General features: G+C 34.2%; 3 protein-coding genes across 3 annotated transcripts; all 3 read right to left on the bottom strand.

Annotated features, from left to right (window-relative positions):
- Positions 1 to 3,649: 3,649 nt before the first annotated feature.
- LOC126697260 (aquaporin PIP2-2-like) lies at positions 3,650 to 5,768 on the bottom strand. Its single transcript, XM_050394171.1, has 4 exons — positions 5,418 to 5,768; positions 4,883 to 5,178; positions 4,227 to 4,391; positions 3,650 to 4,001 (listed from the first exon to the last, which is right to left on the bottom strand). Exons 1-4 carry the CDS (start codon positions 5,683 to 5,685, stop codon positions 3,918 to 3,920), a joined length of 813 nt encoding a protein of 270 aa, XP_050250128.1. The 5' UTR covers positions 5,686 to 5,768; the 3' UTR covers positions 3,650 to 3,917.
- A 7,172-nt stretch (positions 5,769 to 12,940) lies between these two features.
- Positions 12,941 to 15,908, bottom strand: LOC126697259 (60S ribosomal protein L12-like). The gene is made up of 2 exons (XM_050394170.1): positions 15,302 to 15,908; positions 12,941 to 13,314 (listed from the first exon to the last, which is right to left on the bottom strand). The coding sequence occupies exon 1, from the start codon at positions 15,815 to 15,817 to the stop codon at positions 15,317 to 15,319; it is 501 nt and encodes a 166-aa protein (XP_050250127.1). The 5' UTR covers positions 15,818 to 15,908; the 3' UTR covers positions 12,941 to 13,314; positions 15,302 to 15,316.
- A 911-nt stretch (positions 15,909 to 16,819) lies between these two features.
- LOC126697258 (mRNA-decapping enzyme subunit 2) lies at positions 16,820 to 23,817 on the bottom strand. The gene is made up of 8 exons (XM_050394169.1): positions 23,395 to 23,817; positions 22,175 to 22,326; positions 21,232 to 21,359; positions 20,678 to 20,773; positions 18,839 to 18,991; positions 18,147 to 18,250; positions 17,989 to 18,056; positions 16,820 to 17,270 (listed from the first exon to the last, which is right to left on the bottom strand). Exons 1-8 carry the CDS (start codon positions 23,472 to 23,474, stop codon positions 17,086 to 17,088), a joined length of 966 nt encoding a protein of 321 aa, XP_050250126.1. The 5' UTR covers positions 23,475 to 23,817; the 3' UTR covers positions 16,820 to 17,085.
- Between the last annotated feature and the right edge of the window lie 67 nt (positions 23,818 to 23,884).

Here is a 23,884-nt window from a genome sequence, read left to right as displayed (position 1 = left end):
AAACCTTGTGAGAAATTGATTGTCAATGATTATTTGAAATATTCACATCATTTTTTTTTAATCAAATTAGATTTCAATTGGTATGCAATTTTAAGGTTCTTTTGAGGGATAAGTAAGAGCGTAGAATAATATGTTTTTATTCAAATGAAATGAATTATTGGCTCACAATTTTGGGGCTTTATTAAGATGGAGTTCCTAGGAAATGGCCTAGAGTCGGCCTTGTATAAAGTTCTACGGGGTTTTCAAGGTATCAATGCAATGACTATTCATTTCATTATTGCATAATGCATATTCAATACAATAACAATTAAGGCTTTAAGGATCTGTTTGAAATTCGCTTATTTTGTTGAAACTAAAAATTTTTTGTTGAAAGTATTGTGATAAAAGTTAGCTGAAATAGTACAGTAAGACCCATGAATAGTACCAAAAAGTACAATAAAACTCATAAATAGTAGTAAAAATAAGCTGAATAGTAAAATAAACTGACTTTTTAAGTTGGAGCCAAACGCACACTAAGATTGCGTTTGGATACCGCTTATTTTGCTGAAAACTGAAAATAATAAAAAAATATTTTCCGATTACTGTTCATTAATAAAATCACTGTGCATTTACCTAATTGCACTGTTCCTGTCCTATGAACAATGCAAGAGGAGCTGGATTAAAAAAAAAAAAAAAAGGCAAACGTACGAATTATAATTTCTATCCAAATGCCTTTTAAGTTTCAGTACCAACTTTTTTGGGTTTTTCACTGTTGCGTAAAGCTCACAGTTATTTGCCAAATGATTTTTACTTTTTGAAAGAAAAAGAATTTCATGTGCTTCTACAATGAAAAATGAATCAACAAGAAACCATATTACAATTATCCAATGATTTAACAAAAAAGCACATCACCCTAATTTACTTCAGCTTTATATCCGTTTTCTGCAATCTCTTGTTGCAAGAGCAGAATAAACAGCTAACTTGCTTTCAGAAAATAAAGCGAGAAACAGAGAGAGAAGGTAGAGACTGATAGATGCTAATGGCACGTGCATGGGCATAGACGCATAGTATGGGAACATTGTATCATTAATATATACTATATTAGAAGCCACGAAAATGGCACAATAAAATTAGTTCGTAAATTTGCTAAGAACAAATGCTATCAGACAATTAGTCGGGTAATGCTCACATGGAAAGTTAATTTATATGCTGATTTTCCAAATCATGCAATTATATTTTTAGATTAAAGCCACAAAAAAAATTTATGAATTGATTACTAGAAAAGCATTTTATTGATTATTGATGGAAGCTGTACGTTTTTAGACCCCTTAAAACACAAGTTGTTTAACCTAGTTATTTAGCCAAGTAATTACTTAGATAAATTATTCAGATCTAGATTAACACAATCAAATCATATCATATAAGTAATGTGGAAATATAAAGAACACACGTTATGATAACCCAGGAAAAATAAACCGGTAAAAAACCTGGGGAGAATTTAATCTAGCTATCTTCAAGGTAAAAAACAAATTCACTATGAAAGAATTGAAGTTTGTACAATAGAACTTAGATCACTAACATTCTATTGCTATCTTGAGTAAAAAACTTACTACCATGACCCCAGGCCAAAATGGCCCATTAGCATTAATTTTTAAAATATTTAGCAACAGAGCACTGTTTCGGAAATAATTAGGGAAATACCACTTTTTCTGGTACTCGAGCTTGGTGAGCTCGAGTACCATGTTTTTTTAATCCACTGTCGCCCCATATTCAAGGAGCCCTATAGTGGCGTTTTTAAGCCCTATAGTGACGTTTTCGGGCCCTATAGCTGCATTTTTAAGCCCCCATACCAGGTTAAGGGGCCCTATAGTGACGTTTTCGGGCCCTATAGCGGCGTTTTCCTGCAAAAATTTTTTATAAGTCCCATAACAGTCGGGCCCTATAGCGGCGTTTTTTTTTTTTTTAGAAGATGTTTGACCAATGAAAAGATGGTACTCGAGCTCACCATGCTCGAGTACCAGAAAAAGTGGTATTTCCCTAATTATTTCCGAAACAGTGCTCTGTTGCTAAATATTTCAAAAATTAATGCTAATGGGCCATTTTGGCCCATGACCCCATGATAACTCCAAGTCAATGGACTACTTCTTTCCTTGATCTGTAACAACTACAAGTTCTCTTACTTGTGACTTTGAGACTCTACTCAAAGGTTTCAAATTTTCTTTAAATTCTTTATGCAGCAACTGAAGTGATCACCAAGTTCTTGACATGAATCTTGATCTTGATAACTCTAAGTGTGTATGAAGGTAAACACTTCTAGATTTCACAAGAGATTCAATACATAGCACATCAAAGACCTTAGAGAGCTTTTGGGCACAAAACCCTAGATCTATAAAAGAGGCACAAGTTGCACTCTAACCTCTCTCTGAAAAGCCTTGAAAACCCCTCCTAAGGTTAGCTTATGATGTCCTTTAAATACTGGAAAAAACATATCCCAATTTGGGCTTCAAACGGATAAGTTATGGTCTTTTTACATTTATTGATTTTTGCTGATATGCGACTTTCGATCGATCAAATCTAATTTTCGATCGATCGAGCCTTGTAGAAATTAAATAGTAATTTTCTGCAATTACTTGATTCCAAACTTAATTTCAACCAAACTTTGAGCAAGTCTAAACGTAGACTAAATGTTTTGATCATAATTTGTCAACATATACAAATTGAAGTTCTAATACATTAGTTCCTAAAATCTTAGAACCTAATTAATAGAAGCACGTGTGATTAAACAACAATGTTGAATTGACCCCATTGATCTCTTTTGTTAAAACAAAATAGTGTATAATTCATGCATATGCACAATACAATTAAAAACAATTATAATTACACATATAAATGAGTTCAAATTATATCTAGGGTAAGAGTTACATATTTTTTTAAGTTATAAATGACTTTTACCCTCTTTCTCTCTTTATTTTCTTTTATTATTTCTGGATATACACATGAGTTTACTCTTTTTTTTAAAAAAAAAAAAGAGTTTTTGACGATTTATATGTATTATAGACTATTCATATTTTGCACAACATTAACTCACTCAGAACAAAATTATAAAAAATAAAAAATAAATAAAAAACACTTAAATAAGACACATGACACTAAATTAGACAACAATTGAAATTCAATTTAGAATCTAATTGAATTTTCTCTCAGTTTTGATTTTAATTATATATATGTATATATATAGATTTAACTGGTGATGAATGACCTAGGCCGACGTTACCCACAGCACCAAATCCATTGTATTTGAAGAGTGCTGTCTAAGATACCATGTAATGTTTAAACCGCTCTCATGTCCTTTCCTTTTGTTATTATCATGTAAATTGTTCTCCATGTTGCACTTAAAATAGCCATATTAAGCAAGAGTTTCTTCTTTTTTGGGTTCAATTTTCATGTCACCTAATTTTGCATCTTTTTCATGATGATATAGTGAGACTTTGTGAACGATTAGAATTCAGTAGATTGCCTTTTCAACCTGCTTCTATGTAATTCTTCCACTAGGCACTAAGAGCAATTTCAGACATTAGAAAGTGAACACTTGACCGCGTTGCTCAAACTGTACTTTAAAGCATAAAGAGTACAAAGTGCCAAAGACATATTGAAAACAACAACTCACAAGTAAATTCAAAGGCAAGTGTATAGAGGGAAACATGGGGAATCAAACAGGCTTTATCTACAATTTTATGCTCCTTTTAATAACTCTCTAAGGAAATTAAGAAAGCCAAAGAAACATTCATACACGAGCATAAGCACTCCTCCATTATTCTTCTAAAGATATCAAATCCTTCTTCCAATGTCATTTACCTGGAGAACCATGAAGCAGGAATCAAATAATTAAGCCTCTTTATTAATCAAACATGGGGGTTGCTCTTGAATGGCCCAAGAGCTTACGCAGCACCTGCACTCATCACGAATCGGTGGTAGAGAGCTGCAATGGTTGCACCAATGAATGGCCCAACCCAAAAGATCCACTGGAAAAGAAAATAACAAGTATTTAAGATACACTATTTTTTTTTTGGGTATGAATATTAACACTGATATGATATATATAACAGAGGATCCATAGTCAACTCTAAAATTTTAGAACTTCTTTGATCGTCATTGTTGTATATATACTATGCATATAATTAAATGATACAACGAAACAACGTTAGTAATAATGCAAATAATCAGTAGTCTAAGGAAAGTGTACTAACATGGTCATCCCAGGCCTCGGCCTTGTTGTAGATAACAGCAGCACCAAAACTCCTAGCGGGGTTGATGCCGGTGCCAGTGATTGGGATGGTGGCCAAGTGAACCATGAACACCGCAAATCCAATGGAAAGTGGGGCCAAAACCTTAGATTCATTACAATACACAATCTGCCAATAAAACATTGATAGAATAAATTATACTATAATCCATAATCATTCATTTGTGGCTAAAAAATAGTACAAGGCTGAGGGCACAAACAATCATCTACAATTGCCGTGAAACAAAATAGGGCAATTCTTAGGTAGTTCATAGGAGGTGTCCCCACGGATGTACACACATGCACTTTTAGGTTTTAACCCCCCCCAAAGAGTCTCAAGTACAAAGCAACAAATTATACTAAATTTTTTCCTTTGAAAAGGATAAAACAGATCTTTTATTTTAATAGATTAAATATAATTTGATCATTTTATCTAATTGCTCTTTACCATTGACTTAAAATAAGATATCGAACTTTCTTTTTTTTTTTTTTGGTTGATAATTGTTATTTTATGTGTAATAGGTAGTGTGTAACATACATTTCAAATTTTTTTTACTATGCAAAAAACTCTATAGTTTTAAGTTTATAGTGAACTGAATCTCAGAATGTTAAGGTACATGCCGGAGCATTGGAATCTTTAGCTTTCCTCTTGGGATCAGTTGCAGAGAAGACGGTGTATACAAGCACAAAGGTCCCTATGATCTCGGCGCCCAATCCAGCGCCTTTGCTGTACCCATGAGAGACCATGTTGGCACCACCACCATTCCTTTCGTAATAACCTTTCTGAAAGGACTTGACGATCCCAGCACCACTGATGGCTCCCAAGCACTGAGCCACCATGTACATCACGGCTCGGATCAGCGACACCTTACGAGCCAATAAGCTCCCGAATGTCACTGCTGGGTTAATGTGACCATCTACGCACAAACCCGACTTTTAAAGTTAGCTAATAGCTAAGCTAAAATCCACGTAAGAAAACAAAGAAAGAAAAGCCCACCTGAAATATTTAACCAAAAACAACCTGAAGCTAAACTTAATTACCTGAAGCTTAATGCATACTAAATTGTAATGTATAACTTTAAAAGCAATGAAAGCAAACCTTAACAAAAGAAGGAAAATAAGTAAGAAAGAAAGAGAGAAATGAAAACCCACGTACATGAAATATCAGCAATGCAGTAAGCAAGAATGAAAATCATGCCACCAAAGGCCCAAGCAATCCCAAGATGATCAAGACCACCACAGTCGTCACCAACATGGCTCTTGTAGCCAATCACAGTCAGCACTGTGACATATAGAAACAGCAAAGTAGCTATAAACTCAGCTATCAAAGCCCTGTAAAAGGACCACTCGGTTAGCTCCACAGGATCGAATAACGGTGCTGGAGGTGAGTCGTGGTTGTCTTTGGCTGAAACTTCCCTGGCCATATGAAAGATTAAGAAAAAAAAAAAGCAAAAGGCGGAAGCTTTGGTGAGTGAGTGAGAGAGTTTTTGGTTTTGGTGTAGAAATTTGAGGTAGTGTTGAGGTTATATAATGGGAGAGGAATAGAAGGGAGCGTAAAAAGGACAAGGATTTTTGGTTTAAAGTTTAAACAGAAAGGATTAGCATTTGATTACAGCAAATCGAGAACTGAAATCAGCTACTAATTCCTTTGGTTTCTTTCGCTTTCACCGACCCCACATTTCCTCGTTTCTTAGAGAAACTCTCTGCATTTTCTGACAAGTCTTGTGCAGCACTTACTATACGCCTTTGATAATTTTTGTTTTATTGTTTATATGAAGAAAATAGATTCTTCCACTGCTTTTGGAATTATGTTATTTAAGAATAAAAATGGTTCTTTCTTTTTATATGAAAGGTTTTAATTCTGATCACTTAAAAAATAAAAATAAAGGTTTTTTAAATAAACCAAAGGTTGAGAAAAAAAAAATTTTATTTATGTTAGTTTATGTGACTTGTTCAAGTTGTAGACCGAACCCTTCGCGTTAGAGAAGTTAATGAAATGCCAGCAGCAACAGTGGCAGCCAGAGAAGATAATAATGGGAATGAAATTGAAATTGAAATTGAAGCAGATAAAGAAATTCAGGATAAACCTGAGGAACTACATTCGATAAAAAATATTTTTTTATTTTTTATCCAAGTAAAATTACACATGACAATTATCTCATAAAATTGTTGAAGATATCTCAAGTGAAATATACTGCACATACTTGTAGATTAAATGATGCATGTGTTATTTAAAAATATTTTATATTTTTATAAGTTTTATGTAATGGAACATATAATGTATTTTATTATTCAACAATAATACATAGTGATATATATATATATATATATAATGTAATTTAATAAAAAAAATTATATTATATGATTAAAATATTATTTTATATAAATGGAGAATATGTTATTAAAAGAGTTTTTTTTTTTTATAATAAAAAAATCCGTAATCAGTTGACTAATTTGAACATTTTTAAGAATATTAAAAAAAAAAGTACATTTTCACTCCATGGAACACATGTCATGTTTACTCTCATACGAGGAAGGTAACATATTCCTATAACACCTAATATCATCTCCTTTCGATGAGGATACCCTAAAAAAACTCATTTTAATAATAAGTTACATTGTGATGCAATGGTGACAATATTTCATATAATTTGCAACCATGATACAAATTTAATGAATTAGAATTTACTGTGATTGGATACGAGTAAAAGAAGAAGAAAAGCTAACTTGTTTAGATGGTACAATTCATTTTTGTTGTTGTTGTATATGCATTGAGAACTTTTAGTTCTTTTTTTATTATTAAATATGCATTTATGACGCAACTGATAAATGGAGTTGAGTTTAGATTGATTCATATAGTTGTATATTTCTCTCTACATGACATAAATATATACAACCCGCCAACAGGAATTGTTGCCCATTGTATGTATAGACAATATTAATGCTCCATCCTAATTGAGATCTTCTGAAGAATTTATGGTAATGTCACCCAATGATTCTTAGAGTCCCTAATAATTCATAGCTAAATGAATTGTTCAAATTTTGTTACACCATCACAATTAAATAAACATTGATTACCATTACTTTGATATCCATTTAAGATATCAGTGACTTAACACAAAATGAGACATGTGTTTAAATATAAATGGTTAAAATTAGGTTGAATTACGATTGCATTCTTTAACTTTATTCAAAATTCAATTTTTTTTGTCTTATAATTTTTTATGTATTCCTTCCAAGATTATAACTTAATTTATTTTTGTTCAATGTGGTCATTCTGCCAAATTTTGTCACATAGTGCTATTAGATATATTGAAATAACGTTGTTTTGTAAATTTAAAAATTAAGTTGTTTTGAAACACTTAATGGCAATCCCTCAAACGAAAGTGAACATAAAAGAAGTTAAAGGAATAAAATAAATAAATTAGAAGTTGCATGGCTAGATTGAATTATAGGCAAAAGAAGAATCAAAGCATTTCATGTGTTGTTATTTTTTTTTAGCTTTGGTTTCTCATTTTTTATTTTGTCACCTAATAAATAAATAATAGGTGTTTTCTTTTTCCAAAGTTTATTTTATTTTATTATAACCAAATGAAGAATGTCTCTTTTCCCACAATAATAAAATAGTTTTAACTTCAACCTAAAAAGAAAAAAAAATGAAGGATTTGAGTGGATATAAGCATGCACAAAAGAATTAAATTGTTTGGTAATTAAAAAATTACAGGTGAACCATGCACGTATGAGGATGTGATAATGATACTTTCCATTTTTTTCCCCGACTTCACAGTTTACAACCGCAATCTCTATTTTGGTCAAAGTTAGTAAGAAATTCACGTCCAAAATCTCAACACTTGTCCAGATACATCGCATCAGCCATTTGATTTTGAGTTTTTAACACATGGGTTGTTTGTACTCTCTCATTTTTTTTTTTTTTTTTTTTTGGGTGAGAAAATGGGTTGTTTGTACTTTGTAGTCCAGTCTTTGCTTAAAATCTTAGTTGATTGACACTTGGTTTTTTAAAACGCTGAACGAGAAAATCCTTACAAAACTTCTATTTTTATTTTATTTGGGCGCAAGAGTGGTGAATTGAACGATCACGCCTATATGTAGAAGTTCACAATAAAAAAATAAAATGTGGTCCATCGTTAAGTTTGTTTTATTTGGATGGTAAAAGATGTGTGTTTCTCAAATTCCAATTAACTACGCATCAACTACAAATCAAATCAGAAAAGTGAAAGATTTGTTGGAAAATATGGCCACAAGAAAAATAAAAAAATAAAAATCATGCATGTGACTTGTCATTCTTGGCAAAAGATGTACACCTTCAATTAACAATGAAAAATATCTCAACCTTATTAAAAATATAGAAGGATGAGATAAGTATGTGAGAAGTTTAATGGACCGTTTTAACTTGTAAAGTGACAACTAATATTTTTGTAAAAAAATGACAACTTAAAAAAAAAAAAATGGACACCCATGTAGTAATTACTCTCTCTCTCTCTCTCTCTCTCTCTCTCTCTCTCTCTCTCTCTCTCTCTCTCTCTCTCTCTCTCTCTCTCTCTCTCTCTCTCTCTCTCTCATAATTGACGTAACCGTCTCATTATCTCGACTTATTCGATCTACATGAGTTTTCCTTGTCTCAAATATGAAGTAGGAGAGGGATATGGATAAAGATATGTATAATTTGAACTAATCTCATTTGGTTATTAACTTGGCTTGTGTCCAGTGCACTAAAACATCTAGACCCAAACTTTTCCCTCTAGCCTCTAGTTTCTTAGTTTCTAATTTCCAAAAATAAAGATAATGAACCTAAACTTATAAATTTCGCTTACTAAAGGACAAATATCATTTTCTGGAGAGAATTTTTATGTAGAGAACGTGAAACATGTAGATGCTATAAGGGTTATAATTAAGAAACTTACTTGTAAAGGCAGGATATATGTGGCCACGTGCATGGGAAAGATTGTGAAATGGATTAAAAGTTGAGATTGGCAACCAACAAGGGCTAACAAAAATAGTATAAGAATATCATTGATAAGTCTATTTCGATTGTGGGCCTACCTACAAAGTACCATGATTCTGTCGACGCCGCTGTTAAAGCGAACACCAATTCTTGCCTTTCATCAAAAGCAAACATTAATTCTTACTAATTCTTAGCGGCCCCATAATTAACATAACTATGTATTAGTCACAGTAAATTTAAACCCAAGTCATGAAACGAGGAGGCCCATGCCAGCCCAGTACTGCCTAGAACACAAATATGTTGGTGTAACTGAGATTTTTTGTTTTTGTGTGGGCCAAAACAGAGAACTTGGAAATTTCGTGAAAATGTTGGGTTTGGGTTTTTTTTTAACATGCCTTGAGATTATAACACGAATTACAAAGCACAAGGAAAAACAATATTCTCCCAACTATATAAAATAATAAAATGGAGAGTGGTCAGAAAACAGGTGAAAGAGAGGAAGGGTTTGTCACACCCAATTTTTCAGAATAATAAGGTGATGAATAAAGCTAGGAACACAGTGCACACTCATTCTCACCTCTAATTAAAGTGTCAAATTATAATTGGTGTATAATAAAAATAATATCAGTGATGGACCTATATTAAAATGTTGAGTGTTGAATTGGGTGTAAAATTAAGTGTCCTTAGAATTGTTAGGGCTAAAATATATTGAAATTTACCATCTCTTCCCCCCTCCTCCCCTTTCTAATGCACCACCACAAGCAAGAGTATATGAGGACTAGAAACTCACTGTGAAATATAGATTTAAACATAAAATCGTTGCAGTTTATTAAGTCGTTAAAGAACAAAGGACTTTGAGTTCAAATTCCAGCAACAACAAAAATTAATTAGTGTTTTGGCTTGATAATAAATAAATAAAACAATCATGTAACGAGCAATAAATATTTAAATCTATCACATATATAACAAACAAACAAAAATGCAAAGTAGCAAATAAACCTTCTTGCTAAGACTAAAGAGTACTAGTGTAGCTCATTTGATCTAGAGAAGTGTTACGTCTATAAAATTTTCACAACAAATCATAGGTAGTAAGTTATTATTGGTTATAATTTGAATCTATAACTTAAATTACTTTTTTATCCATTCATAATAGCAAATAACAATTTGTCACCTAAAATTTGTTGTGAAAGTATTATAAATATAACAATTTTCTTTGATTTATGACAAGAATAAACTGTTGATCTTCCGGAGTTTCACATGGGAATTTGCTTAAAACTCAAATATGCGCCCTATTCTGCTTTCTTTTTCTTCTCGAATCGATGCATTGGCTATTAAAGAAGTACTTTATACTGGATTCCATACTAACCAATGTCTCAAGCCAAGGTGGGCCTGCTTGGCCTTGCCGACTTGGTATAGTCCTTGGATGCTTTCTCAAAACACCTATTTCTATGAATAGGTTTCATATTTGGTTAAGGTATCAAGAGAATGCGTGTGAACAGCCTAATGGTCAATTAAAATCAAACCTTTTTCCCTGCCTGCTCCCAACAGCTTTATATATTTTCTAAATAACATGTTGGTCTTTTAGAGGTCCCATAATTAACTTAACTATGTATTAGTCATAGCAAATTTAAACCCAAGTCATGAAACAAGGCCCATGCCAGCCCACTGCCTAAATCACAGTTTTTGTGTAACTGAGATTTGTTTTTGGGGTGTGGGCCAGAACAAAGATCTTAGAAATTTTGTTGGGTTTGGGTTTTTGAACAGGCCTTGCGATTATAACACGAATTAAGTAATTTAGTTCTCGTTCTAGGCCCAAGGAAAAACAATATTCTCCCAAGTCCCAACCATATTTAATAATAAAGAAAAAACAGAAATGGGAAAGATAGTGGTTGAAAAACGGGGGAAAGAAAAGAAAGGGTAATTTTGTTACATTTATTTTTTCACAATAGTAAGGCTATGGATTATGTGTCAAGTTATAATTGATACATAATAAAAATAGTGTTTGTGATAAACTTATGTGAAAGTATTAAGTATTAAATTAGGTGCGAAATTAAATATGTCCGTAGAATTGTGCATAACTTTCAACTCAAATACCTAGCCACTATCTTAATTTATACAATATCTAGGTAACTATAACTACCTCTTCTCCCCTCTCCCCCGCGCCCCCACCCCCCCCCCCCCCCCCCCCCCCCCTCTTCTTATGTACCACTACAGCCAAAAAAGTATACGAGTACGAAATGTTCACGGCAATATAGATTGAAACATAACATATTTTGAGTTTATTTAATCATTAAAGAATAAGGGACTTGAATTCACACCGTGACACTGACTCCAAAACCAAATTACGGTTTGGCCCCATGATTAAAAAATCATCATAGAGCGACGTATAAAAAATAAAAATGCAAAGCATCAGATAAACCTTCCTGCCAAAACTAAACAATACCTTCAAAAAATAGCTTATAAACCTTCCTGTTATTGTAGTCATTTGGCGAGTACCAAAAGTGATATCTTCGCCAGTTTTATTTCTAGTATTTATAAATTTACCCAAGTAGTATTGTCTACCACATAAAACTGAAACAAGGTATCCCTTCGTAGGCAAACCTAATTGTTTCACGTGCTATTGGATCCTCTTTAAGGCCCTTAAGTTACTGATTAGCAAGGAAAATCAGTTTTTCTTTATATGGGGTATATAATGATTATTCTTGTTAGACATCCATTTAAAAATACTTGAGAGAAATTGGTAGTTTAAAAAGGTTTATTGAAAATCATTTTTTTATCTTAAAATTATATTTTGTTGAATATTGCCTCTAATTCCTAATTAGTTTTGTTTTAAGTTTCTTTGGCGTGATAAGAAAGGTTTTTCCTGTGTCATAGAATGAAAATAATTTCTAATTGAAAAAGTAATGAGTATTCTTTATCCATTGAGAGATAGAATTGAAGCATTATAAATATGCATTGTTGCAAAAGGTTTGATGACTTTTGCTGAAAGTTCCTCTCATGAGAGGTGAAAAGCTCTGAAAAGAACATGAGTGAGTTTCTTTGAAGAGCAGTTTGGTGGCTTTGGCCCAAGGTTCCTCCCATGCAAGAAGAGGTGAAAATTTCTTAAAAGAACATCGTGGATTTCTTCAAAGAGTAGTAAATTACCCATACTTGCGTGTTGAGAGTTGTTTGTTTTGTTAGTGAGTTACTGGGTGTATTGGGGCTTTGGGTCTGTGAGTTTATGTTGGTGAGGTTTGTGAGTCTTATTGTATGAGTTGTGAACATTGATTTATATTGTTGTAATCCATATTGTTGATGGTGGATATTTTGATTGACGTGAACATAGGTATGAAATTGGCTGAATCATGTTAAATATTGTTGTCTCTTATGGCTGTTTTATTTTCTTGTTTGTGTGAATGCGCTTTCGCTAGCATCAAATCACAATAATTGATGTTAGAGCTTTCGCTGTTGCACAATATATTTCAATTAAAAAAAAGAAAGAGTTTGGATTAGGTCTAGCCGTCTAGGTATCCACGGGCAGGAAATTCAAGTAGGTATCAACTACGGGCAATAATCAGGTTTTTGGGTCCAGGTATCCATGGGTAAAATTTTTGGATCACTTAGGAGAGCTATGTTAAATTTCAACAGATTATTTCTTCTCAAGTTTCCTAATTTCAAAATCATCTCTCCTGGGGTTGTAGAGCATAATCTCAAAGACCCACAGAAAAAGCAATATCTTTTATTTTATCGGTAAATAAGAAGCTTTATTGAAAAATGAGAAAAGAAATACAGCAAAAGAAACAGTTTCCTGGTACACAGGGAGTCAGTACAAGGAAACCAGAAAAACAATATCTTGATTAACAGCCTTAGGAAAGACCATTGTGACTATTGTTTTATATTTATTTATGCTAGAACCCCCCACATCATAAATAAATCGATATCAAATAATACAAAACCAAATAAGAAAGTTTCCTAAATAGAAATGCATAACAATTAACAAATCCAAAAATCATTCTAACAAGTCGAAGATCCTCTTGAGAACTTAGATGCAGTCACGAAGGTTTTCTAGGGAACATTGGGCAACTTTATTGCTTGGATGGGTCGCCACATTCTAAAATAAAATGGAGTCTATTAATGGCTATCAAAATTCAACGATAACTGATCATATTATCTATCAAAATTATCAATAACAATTTTCCAAATGTCAAAAGTCTGCATTAAAAGCAGAACTCAAGACCCCAGTCCAAAGCAATGACTTCACAAACAAGCCATTTCCAAAATTCCAGAACAAACTATAACACACACACACCAGCCTACAATACAGAGTGTGGTCTGCTTAGAAGGGCACCTTACAGTCCGTTTGGAAGAAGGGAAAATAATGAAAAAAATGTGTAACAAAAAGGATCTTAAAGAGACATTTTATTTATTTCCTTATTTCAATAAGAATGAATGGAATGGCTATGATGGAATATTCATTCCATTTCCTCCTAAGCATTCCTCCCAAGCATATATTCCAATTCCATTCTTTTATGATTTATGAAATCCATTCCATTATTTTATAAACTCCCAAACATAGTGTTAATGTGTTTTTTACCCCATTTTCTGAGCAATAAAAGACAAGAAATAATTTATTTCCCTTCACACCCGCAAAGAAGCATTCACAAAACCCTAAGCAACACACCGTCAAGTTTTATTTCATGTGTCTTAACTAAATAATTAAGAATGCATTACCATCAGTAACAAAACCGACAAGTGAAACCATGTTTAATCACAAAAAGATCAAGAAGATCCTCACTAAGGACACATTGGAAAAATAGACCCTTAGACTCCTTTCTTACTCAGCCATCAGCGATAGTTAAATCAATAAACCATTGACTAAACTAGCAGCAAAAACAACAACAAGGCCTTAGTCCCAAAATTTGGGGTTGGCTATGATTCCTTAACAGATTAAGATTGAGTCAATCACATGAATTCTTTTTCTCCATTTTATCCAATCTAAAGTCATGCTCTCTTTTACTTCCCTAATTAACATGTCTATTTTTTATTACTTCTACTAATGTTATTTTTGGCCTTACTCTACCTCTTTTTGTTCCCTCAACTTAAAATCAACTTACTCTCTTTTACTAGTTCATTACTCTCTCTCTCTCTCTGAATATGACCAAACCATCTCAAGCAACTCTCCCTCATCTTTTCATCAATAGGGCAACCCCTATCTTTATATGGAGTTCCTCATTTTGAATCCTATCTTTAGGTGTATTCCCACTTATCCATCTTAACCTTCTCATTTCTACTACACTCATTTTATAGATAAGTTGCTTCTTAACCACCCAACATTTGGTACCATAGAGCATAGCTGGTTGCACTTGTATATTAGTAGCTCTTGGCAATCAAGTCTTACCGCCCCTTTGTCTCTATTCCTACTTTAACTAAACTTACATTCCAATGTTCCATGTACTCCATTTTAGTCCTACTTAAACAAAAGCACACTCTAGAGTCTAAAGGCTTAAAAAAAAACATCTAGGAGCAATACATTATTCCATCTCACTCTTTTTCTTTTTTTTGGTAAGTTATTATTTTATTAAACAAGACTACTTTGGTTACATACAGAACTATAATGATTTCAAAAAATTCACGAATGGGGGTTACTATCAGCAAATCTCCATGCTCGAGACCAATCAAACAACAATCTAGCAAACACCACTATCAATTGTATCCCTGAAATTTCCATATCCTCAAATATACGAGGATTCCGTTCCTGCTAAATACCATTATTCCATCTCATTCATACCGCCACAAAATCCATATCAACATAAAACACAACAGAACCAAATCCAATACTATAATACTACGCTAATAAAGGAACTGTAAAACTAATAAGTAATCCATATAGAATTAAATTTAAACGTTGTTCTAAACCAGCATTAAGGATTCAAAAATAGAACCTAAAAAAAAAAAAAAAAAAAACTGTGAAATTTAGAGATAGAAAATAAATACACAACAACAACAACAGTAGCGAATACAGTCTAATAATCCATTCTCAAAATTCTAACAAAAGCAATCAAACTGAGGCAAGAAAATAAGAGCAAAAGCGAGCAAACCTCGCGATCTCTCTCTCAGTCGAGAGGAACCTCCACGTCACCATCGGAAATCTCCTGCTGCAAATCCTTAGGGTCTTTGCCATCGACGGTGCATCCGACGGAGACGCAGGTTCCGAGAATCTCCTTCACGGTTCCACTGAGGTCCTTAGCCATTGACCTAGGTCGCATCACCTTGGCGATCTCGACGACGTCGTCGAGCGAGATGTTGCCATTGTGCTTGATGTTCTTCGTCTTCTTGCGGTCGCGCTCGGGTTCCTTGAGAGCTTTGATCACTAAGGCGGCGGCGGAGGGGACAACCGAGACTTTGGCTTGGCGGTTCTGGACGGTGAGCTTGACGGTGACGCGGAGGCCCTTCCAATCCTTTGCGGTCTCCTTTGCGATGTCTTCTCCGATCTTTTTGGGAGAGAGACCCAAGGGACCGATCTTTGGGGCGAGTGAGCTGGCGGCTCCGACCTCGCCGCCGGTGACTCGGACGTAGACGTCCACCACTTGGGAGGGGTCGAGCTTTGGAGGCATGGTGGCAAGCTTTTCACAATGTGCAAGTGGTGGAGGAGGAAATGAAAGGTAGGCTGTCCCTCAGGTTTTATAATGCTAGGGTTTTGGGGTTTGGGTTTTTCTTTTTTTCTTTTTTTATTTATTTCTACAAGTATATTTTGGAGCGGTGTGTTTGGTTACTAATCTTAAGATTTAAGAAAGTACATTGTACTATTATCATATTCATAAGCCCTGTCTTTTTCTTTTTTCTTTTTTGGGTTTGGCTTTTTAATATTTATTTTTATATATTCTAAGTTTGTTTTTTTTTTTTTTAGTTTTTTTTTTTATTTGACAACCATATTTTTATATAATTTATTCTTAAGATGAAATAAACCAATGAAAATAAGTTATATCTAACTAAGCTTCTAATGTTTGTATGGTTCTTGTTATTTCCATTAATTGCAAAAACATATAGTCTTGTAATTGTGGAGTCCTACGGAATAAAATCAAAGGGAAGCAGAGTGAAAATACATTTGCCTAAAATGTAATAGTGTTCTTGAAAATTATTACTAAAGAGTTCGTTTCTAAACAATACTGTCATATATAAATATATATATATATATATATATATATATGTTGTCCAGTTTCTGCATTCCAGTATTTGGATTGTGGATACACATTGACTGTTCAAGGAGTAATATCTTCAGTTGCATTAACAATTAACATGTTTCTCTTTCGGAGCATCTATGAGTTGTTAGCATTTTCAGGACATGGCATTACAAAGTGTAATGAATTTGTGTTAGACAAGGGTGAGAGTGTGAAGACATGGCTAGAAGGAAATGTAACATGGTTCCCTTATTAATGTTCCCTAACATTGTCTGGTTCCATACCATTTACGCATTTGATATATAAATCCTCCCTCCATACATTTGCCTCACTCTCTGAGTATGGCAGGGCATTACTGCATTAGTCAGGATATATATTTTCTATAACAACAATTTTGCTATCCAAGATACACCCACTGAAGCTTGTAAACGAAGAAAATTACAAGAACTGCTAAGTTGACTTTAATTCTACTGATAACAAAGATGAACAAAGTGAAGCTCATATCATTTTGCCAGAAAAGGGCTTCTGTACAGAAATATACATATAACCCAAACCTGAAAATCTGACACAAACATATACAGCTGGTACAGCTACGAAGCCTGCGTGAAGGAAGGGTGGTGAATGTGTAATGATACAGGTGACACGGTGAAAACTAACCCAGATATGTAAAACTCAAAACCACTTTACAAAAACTACTAAGGACTTCAAGCAGAAAAGGCAGTTTCCATTGCTTGCAAGATGGATGAGGTATCGAATCTAAAGTTTCTGAAGCTCTTGCCAGGTGCTGGGTTATCAGGCTCAGGTTTAGTTGACTGGCTCTCCATTATCATTGGGCTACTGCTGCTGCTATTCCCAGTCGAACTGTTCTTTGCTTTCCAGACACACATTCCTGAACAAAATTCATAACATGCTCACCATCAGCAAAAGCACACAAGAAAACTATCACATCACCTGGGTTTCACCCAAAGAAAAAAAAAAAATCAAAGAAACCCATCATTTCAGGAATGCAGGATGGTGTGTACAAGAAACTCAGCATTTGGCTTGGGTGCCTATATGCTCTAAAGTACCAATTCAGACAAGCATCATTGAGGTGTCAGGTGTGGTTCTTTGTCTTGGCCTCTAGCTACATTTTCCAACATTCTACAATACCTCACCCACAACAGGGTTCATGAGAACTTGGAACTAGAAAGCGGCCTGGAATTTGGATAGCTTTTTTCATTCCCATATTTTCCAATTTTCCCCATTATTTCTCAACAAATCTAGTGAAAAGCTCTAATAACTGACCATAGAAATAATCATCTTCAGTTGGAAGTTGCAACAAAATAACATTATCAATTTATCCTAAAGAGTAACCTAAAATCATCACTCAATTCCACCTCCCAACTTGAGATCTTCCACAAAGGGCGATCCAATATTCTTTATTGTAAAGATTAGCTCCTTTTAGTTCTAAAAGGGCCCAATACGACCAAGATGCTCAGGTTTATTAGTCTTATTAACTTCTTTTTTTTCCCACCTCTTTCCCTTCTCTAGTATCCATTTGTTAGATTCATACAATAAACTGATGTTTATAAGCTATCACATTTTCAAGAGAACAGGGGAGGGAAAACCTTTGAGAGGCATGTCAGGTTTTGGAGCTATTGGGGACTGATGTGTTGAAATCCATGATTTCAAAGATCTGCATGAAGAAATTGAATCTTTTAAGCACTGGACAAAGATGTTAAAACACCGAAGGAAATAATCAAAATAATAGGACATAAGTACTCACGCCAAGAAGGGCGCCACCATGTAAAGCTTGAGGCCAGTAATCCCACGAGATATCACATCATCATTTGCTGGCTGAAGTTCATCAAGCCGTTGCCATGCGATTTCCTGCAAGCAGAACATAAAAAGCATGCCATTCAACATTACAATTATCCACAGGCTACTAGGTATAACATTCTGTCTAACAATGATTAAGAACCTTAACTCTACCATAAAAGGACCCTTATTTGACTAGTAACACATTAAAAGCCACTCAAATCAAGGAAATAACAACCCTAACTCAAAATTTTCGAAAATTACAAGAAAATATAAAAAAGAAATGATAAAAAATAGACCCCTGTATTCTGACCTACATCATGTAGGGAAACCCCCATACCAATGAGGATGACAATCAGGAAGTGGTAACCCCAAAGCAAGAAAAAGCAAAAGACAGGTCAATGCCCCCAACAGCCAAAACAAAAATTTAAGTACAAGTTCCCAATGACTCCCCAAAGCAAGAATTAAGGGTTATGGTCACCTTCACACACCACCTGAAGTTTTTAAGATCTCCCCTCAAAAACAGGAGAGGGCATGAATATAATCTTCCATATTAATAAGAAATGCGTAATTCTATGCAGAAGAAACTTTTAGTTATTCCCCTCAGTCTTGCTAAGCAAAAAATTAAGAATAAATACATCTATGGAGATGATCACATACACTGATCTCTTTTTTGGTAAGTGGAGCAAAGGAAGTGTCATCTTTCACACCAGCAATTATGTAGAGCCGCACTCGCTGCTGTCCAAATATCGACTCAATGTATTCATCTTTGTTAAGAAACTTAGAAATATCAAAACCTGTTTCCTCCAGGACCTGCATTCAACACAGAGAACAAATGGGTCAACATTCATATCTGCAAGACTGCATTGCACGCCTGCATCTTGGGGAAGAGAAAAAAGAGAGAGAGATTTAGGTTACCAACTATAATTGGCATTCTATGAGAAAATTTAATCAGAAACTGGTTTTCTAAGCTAGTAGGACAAAAAATGTAGTAAATCAATTGTTTCATTTAAAAATAAATAAATAAAAATTTGAAACAAAGCACTTTAAAATCCAAATTGGTTTTCATCAGTGAGCACACATTAGAGCTGTGAAAACAAAAAAAATAAATAAATAAATAAAAACAATAAACCAAAACTGAACTGACAAACCGAATTTCTTGGTTTCAGTAGGTTAAGTTTTAGGTTTTCATTTTTTTCTGTTTTGGTTTTTACTTTGATCTTGATTTTGGAAATTTCCACCCCAAAACCAACCAAAGCTTTTATATATATTTTTTAAAATTTCCGGGTGGGGTGTATTTCCATAGTATAGTACGTTCAACATTTTATAAAAACATTTTATCCTAATCTAAATCTCTCTTCCCCCCCTCCCCCCCCGGCCCCCACAGCCCTCATTTTATTTCTTTCTAGCTCTTACATCTCTCTCTCTCTCTCTCTCTCTCTCTCTCCCGTCATCCCCTCAGTGCTAAATTTCATTTTATTCACCTTTTTTATATATACTTTTATTGTGTCTTAAGGGCTGTTTGTTAAGGACTTGTTTTACTTTATGTATCCATTGTCTCTTTCTTTCTCTCTCTTACTCGCCCTTAAATGTGAAACCCCTCTCTCTTTCAAATTCCCTCACTGCCCTTGCCATTGTTTCACTAGTAAATTTCTTTTTATTCACTTTTCCCTTTTTATTATTATTATTTTTTTTTTTTTTATAAGAATACACTTTTCCTTTTATTATGTATCATAGAGGCTGTTCGTAAAGGCTTTTATTTTTTGATCCTACGATCTGATTTTATTTTTTTAAATAAGAATCCTAGGATCTGATTATTACCTCATTAAGGTACAGTTCAGCCCAAAAGAAACCCCCTGAACCCCAACCAAACTGTACCAAGCTCCCTAGCGCACATCTTTACAATAAGTATGTCACAATCTAAATATTAATGGCAAAAAGTTGTGTTATCCCATAGAAGGATTAAGAAAACTAAAGTGTAATAAAGAACTCATAAACTTTGCTTCATACTATACATTGTAGGTTAAAGAATCACATGGGAAATGCTCCAGCCTCCAGAGTATGTTTTAAAAGAAAAAACGGAAAATATTTATATTTTTTCTTCTTTCATGTCTGATGTCTCTCAAAAGTGAAGGTTGTTATCATCTCCCCCCCCCCCCCCCCCCAAAAAAAAAAATCAAACACATGGTCGTTTCAAATGTAGACAGCTCTGAACATATACACCACTTACATGCAGAAGGCTAAATTGGATATATACATGCATCCATATCCATCAAATTTGCTAATTAAGTTGCACATTTTCTAGTTCACATCAAATAAGAAACTGGAAATACAAAGATAACTCCAATATTTAAAACTTCATTACAACAACGCTGTCACATGTACAACTTTGTTAGCAATGAAATGATTCAAGTCAGCAGATATTAGTGTCTAAACTCGACTTAAAAACCAAAATAAAAGAATCAGGTGTACAAAATATGCCATAAGAAAGAAGCTTACTTCTCTGATGGCACATGCGTGGTCTTCCTCATCTTTGCTCTTTTTGCCTCGTGGAAAACTCCAGCTTGACCCTTTCCAACCCTTCACTAGCACACACTGTCAATAGCATGAACAAGAGTAAAGTTAAATCTTACATACAATTCTAACTAAATCATTAAACCAGATAACTCCAATAAGATTATCCAATGGAAGAACTCAATGGAGACAAGAACTAATGAAGGTAGCTGGTAGACATGTATCAATACATAATCACACATTTTCATACCACCCCAACATTATATACTCGCCATCTCTAAGTTAAATTAATTTTAAAAATATATATATATTATTAGCTAAACACACACACACACACACACACATATAGCAACTATTTTTGTTGATAACTTGATAGTTACAATGGGGGAGGGGGGATTTGAAACCTAGACGTCTCGGTTGGATACGCCAAGAGGTGGTCGCTAAGCTACAAGGCTTTTGGCATATATATATAACAACTTTACTATATAAAAAGGCCCAAGATGAGGATGAGTTATAGATTTCATCCCAAAAAGACATACCCGTTCATAGGTCTCATCCAAAATGATTGCCCCAGTTACAGGAACTCGGACCTTGTAGGAAGTGAAGTCCTTAAAAATGTCATCCAAATGGGCAACATAAGGTTTTAGGACGTCACATCTGTTGAATACTACAATATATTAAGGAAAGAAAATTATACATTCACAAAGATGGAGAATATATACATACATATATATACACACACACATAGGATTAGATTTTCTTTATCTTCAAATTAGCAAAGACCACACAAACCATCATACAAATTTTTTTTTTTTTAAATTTTTTGATAAGTCACAAACCATCATACAACTTCTTGATCTTTGGAGTAGGAGGAACAACCAATACGGGCTTTTCCAGTTTATGTTTAGAACAGAATACCACTGAAATTTTGTGATCATATAATAGAAATGTAATACTTGGCTTAAGATATCAGACTATTAAGAATAAGAATGCTTCCTTCACGTTGTGGATGCCACATAATCAAATGGCAGTGTCATATTACAAGGTAGACTGAGCACGTGTGAATGAGTGCTTATTTATGTGTCTGTCCATGCATGTGTGCATGTACACACAGGCATGCCTTTTTCTGCATTTGCTGATGGTGAATTGCAATTCCACAGCTAACAAGGTGGGCCATGAAAGTATCCAGATACAGGGAATGACAAAAACACCATAATAATGCATTCAGTAATAATTGAGCGACATGAAGATAATACGTTTGAAGTCTAAACAGGTTGCATTTGTCTTTAGCTTGATATGGCTTTTCTAGTACAGTAAAAATTCATTCCACCAGAAGATGCAAAGTTATAGAGTTGCATTCAAACAAAGAGTAGGTTAGCATATAACAGTATATCATGGAAATGATTTTTTTTTTTTGGGGGGGGGGGGGGGGGGGGGGAGGGTGGAGCTCGTGGGGAGGGAATGGGGAGATGCACAGGATACATAAAGAAGTGAACTCCTTCAGAGTGAATGACTTCAGCGATGGATTCTTTTCCACTGAATTGTCTTCATAGAACCAATGTGCATACTCCACGAGAAACAAAATTCTCTCAAATGACTGGAGGTCTTCTTTTGGTACATTTAAAACAAACCGACTGCAGAAAATTAGTAGAAGAAGACTTTAGATATAGAATTAAGCAGGCGTAAAAATATTACTAACAAAACATGAGGAGAGGAGGGGAATGGTTCCCAATCCCATATATTTCAAATTTAGGAATTATTAAAGATAAGCCTAAAATAAAACTAAAACCCGTTTTTCCTGCAACCATAACAGGAATACTTGTGTATCCCAACATATCTGCAAAATCCTCCAACATTTACATAAATATATACCATAAAATTATGTTGAAACAATCATAGATGGTTCAATTCTCAGTTCTCACAGAAGGGTTTCAGAATTGTGGTGGCTGAAAATTTCTCAATACATCAATGCAGCAACATGATGAACTTGCTATCATCAGTTTAGCATATAATCACACTGAACTTGAGCAAAAATTATAATTAGTGATAGAAATTTATCCAAAGAACTATGAGCACAAATTACAAAGTGATAGATATTTAAACAAGCAAACTCCCATCAATTTAACCCGACTTAAACATCCATTCTTGTAACATTAGCATATCGACCAAAAAGACTTCAACCTTTCATCTTTCCACTTAGGCAGTAACAAATGATAGTTCACGTGATGCTACCCCGCAGAATCTTAAAACCGAAACCTACATTGACCAATAAAACTACTTAACTAAATTGTACAACCTAATCACCTACGGTTTCCCACTTAGTTAGGATGGGTTCTAAGTTGAGTTGATGATTTTCTAACTATCCAAACCACAAAATAACTACAAATTTCCTCAGTTCTTTCTTTGCAATCAAAATTAGACCAATGCTTAACTAAAACACTTAATCATCCACAGTTTCCAAAACTTGTTCTACAAATTATAGCTCATCTTGGCACAATCAAGTAACAAAAATCAACTAAACCCTAAAAATTTCATCTCAACAAATCAACGTGTTTATTTTAAAAAAATAAACCGAAATGAGAAAGGTAGAGAGGAAATTTTGGAAAATAGTCTATTAAACGGAAGATTCTAGAGTTTTCTTGCAATTTTTCCGGTAACCAAACAGCAAGTTAAGGAATCAGAAAGAAGAGATTGGTACGGACCTGCAGAGATCGTCGAGGAGTTCCTGGGGAGGGAGGCCGTTTTTCAGTGCAGCACCAGAGGAGCGGTGGATGCCGGACATGGCTGGGCTGCCTTTGTGATTTTTGAACTCTACCACCGATTAAACCAAAAAAAAAAAAAATACCTAATAATAATAGATTCTTTGTGTTTCGGCGGCGGAAGAGGAGGAGCTCTTCAAGTTCGCGGTGGTTTTTTTGAAGACCCTGAAAGAGCCCCGTAGTGATCGTGACCTCTAGCAGAGCAGAGCAATTAGCGGATACCTTCGCCGCTTCCCAAGATTTGATGAATTTTCGTCGATCTTTGGACTCGGGTTTTATAGGGATCCGGTGTCTGCGAATACCCAACCGGTCAATATAATAATAAATTAGTATGACTGAAGTTATGAACAACTATGAACTATGTAGTACACACTGCATACTACATAGTACGTACTTATCCAAAAGAGGGAGGCAAAATTTGGTAAATATTACA

This window comes from Quercus robur, chromosome 8 (assembly GCF_932294415.1).
Source record: "Quercus robur chromosome 8, dhQueRobu3.1, whole genome shotgun sequence".
Lineage (NCBI taxonomy): Eukaryota > Viridiplantae > Streptophyta > Magnoliopsida > Fagales > Fagaceae > Quercus > Quercus robur.
Note: the sequence above shows the minus strand (reverse complement) of the source record. Positions and strands in the feature narration are given on the sequence as shown.

Excerpts from the sequence above, each read along its gene's own strand:
- LOC126697259 (XM_050394170.1), bottom strand. The coding sequence starts at position 15,817 with ATGCCTCCAAAGCTCGACCCCTCCCAAGTGGTGGACGTCTACGTCCGA.
- LOC126697258 (XM_050394169.1), bottom strand. The coding sequence starts at position 23,474 with ATGTCCGGCATCCACCGCTCCTCTGGTGCTGCACTGAAAAACGGCCTC. Across the intron at positions 18,992-20,677 it reads ACGCATGTGCCATCAGAGAA|GTCCTGGAGGAAACAGGTTT; the intron begins GTAAGCTTCTTT and ends TGTTGAATGCAG. Across the intron at positions 17,271-17,988 it reads ACCTGACATGCCTCTCAAAG|GAATGTGTGTCTGGAAAGCA; the intron begins GTTTTCCCTCCC and ends AATTTTGTTCAG.
- LOC126697260 (XM_050394171.1), bottom strand. The coding sequence starts at position 5,685 with ATGGCCAGGGAAGTTTCAGCCAAAGACAACCACGACTCACCTCCAGCA. Across the intron at positions 5,179-5,417 it reads CTGCATTGCTGATATTTCAT|ATGGTCACATTAACCCAGCA; the intron begins GTACGTGGGTTT and ends GTTTGTGCGTAG. Across the intron at positions 4,392-4,882 it reads CTAAAGATTCCAATGCTCCG|ATTGTGTATTGTAATGAATC; the intron begins GCATGTACCTTA and ends TTTTATTGGCAG.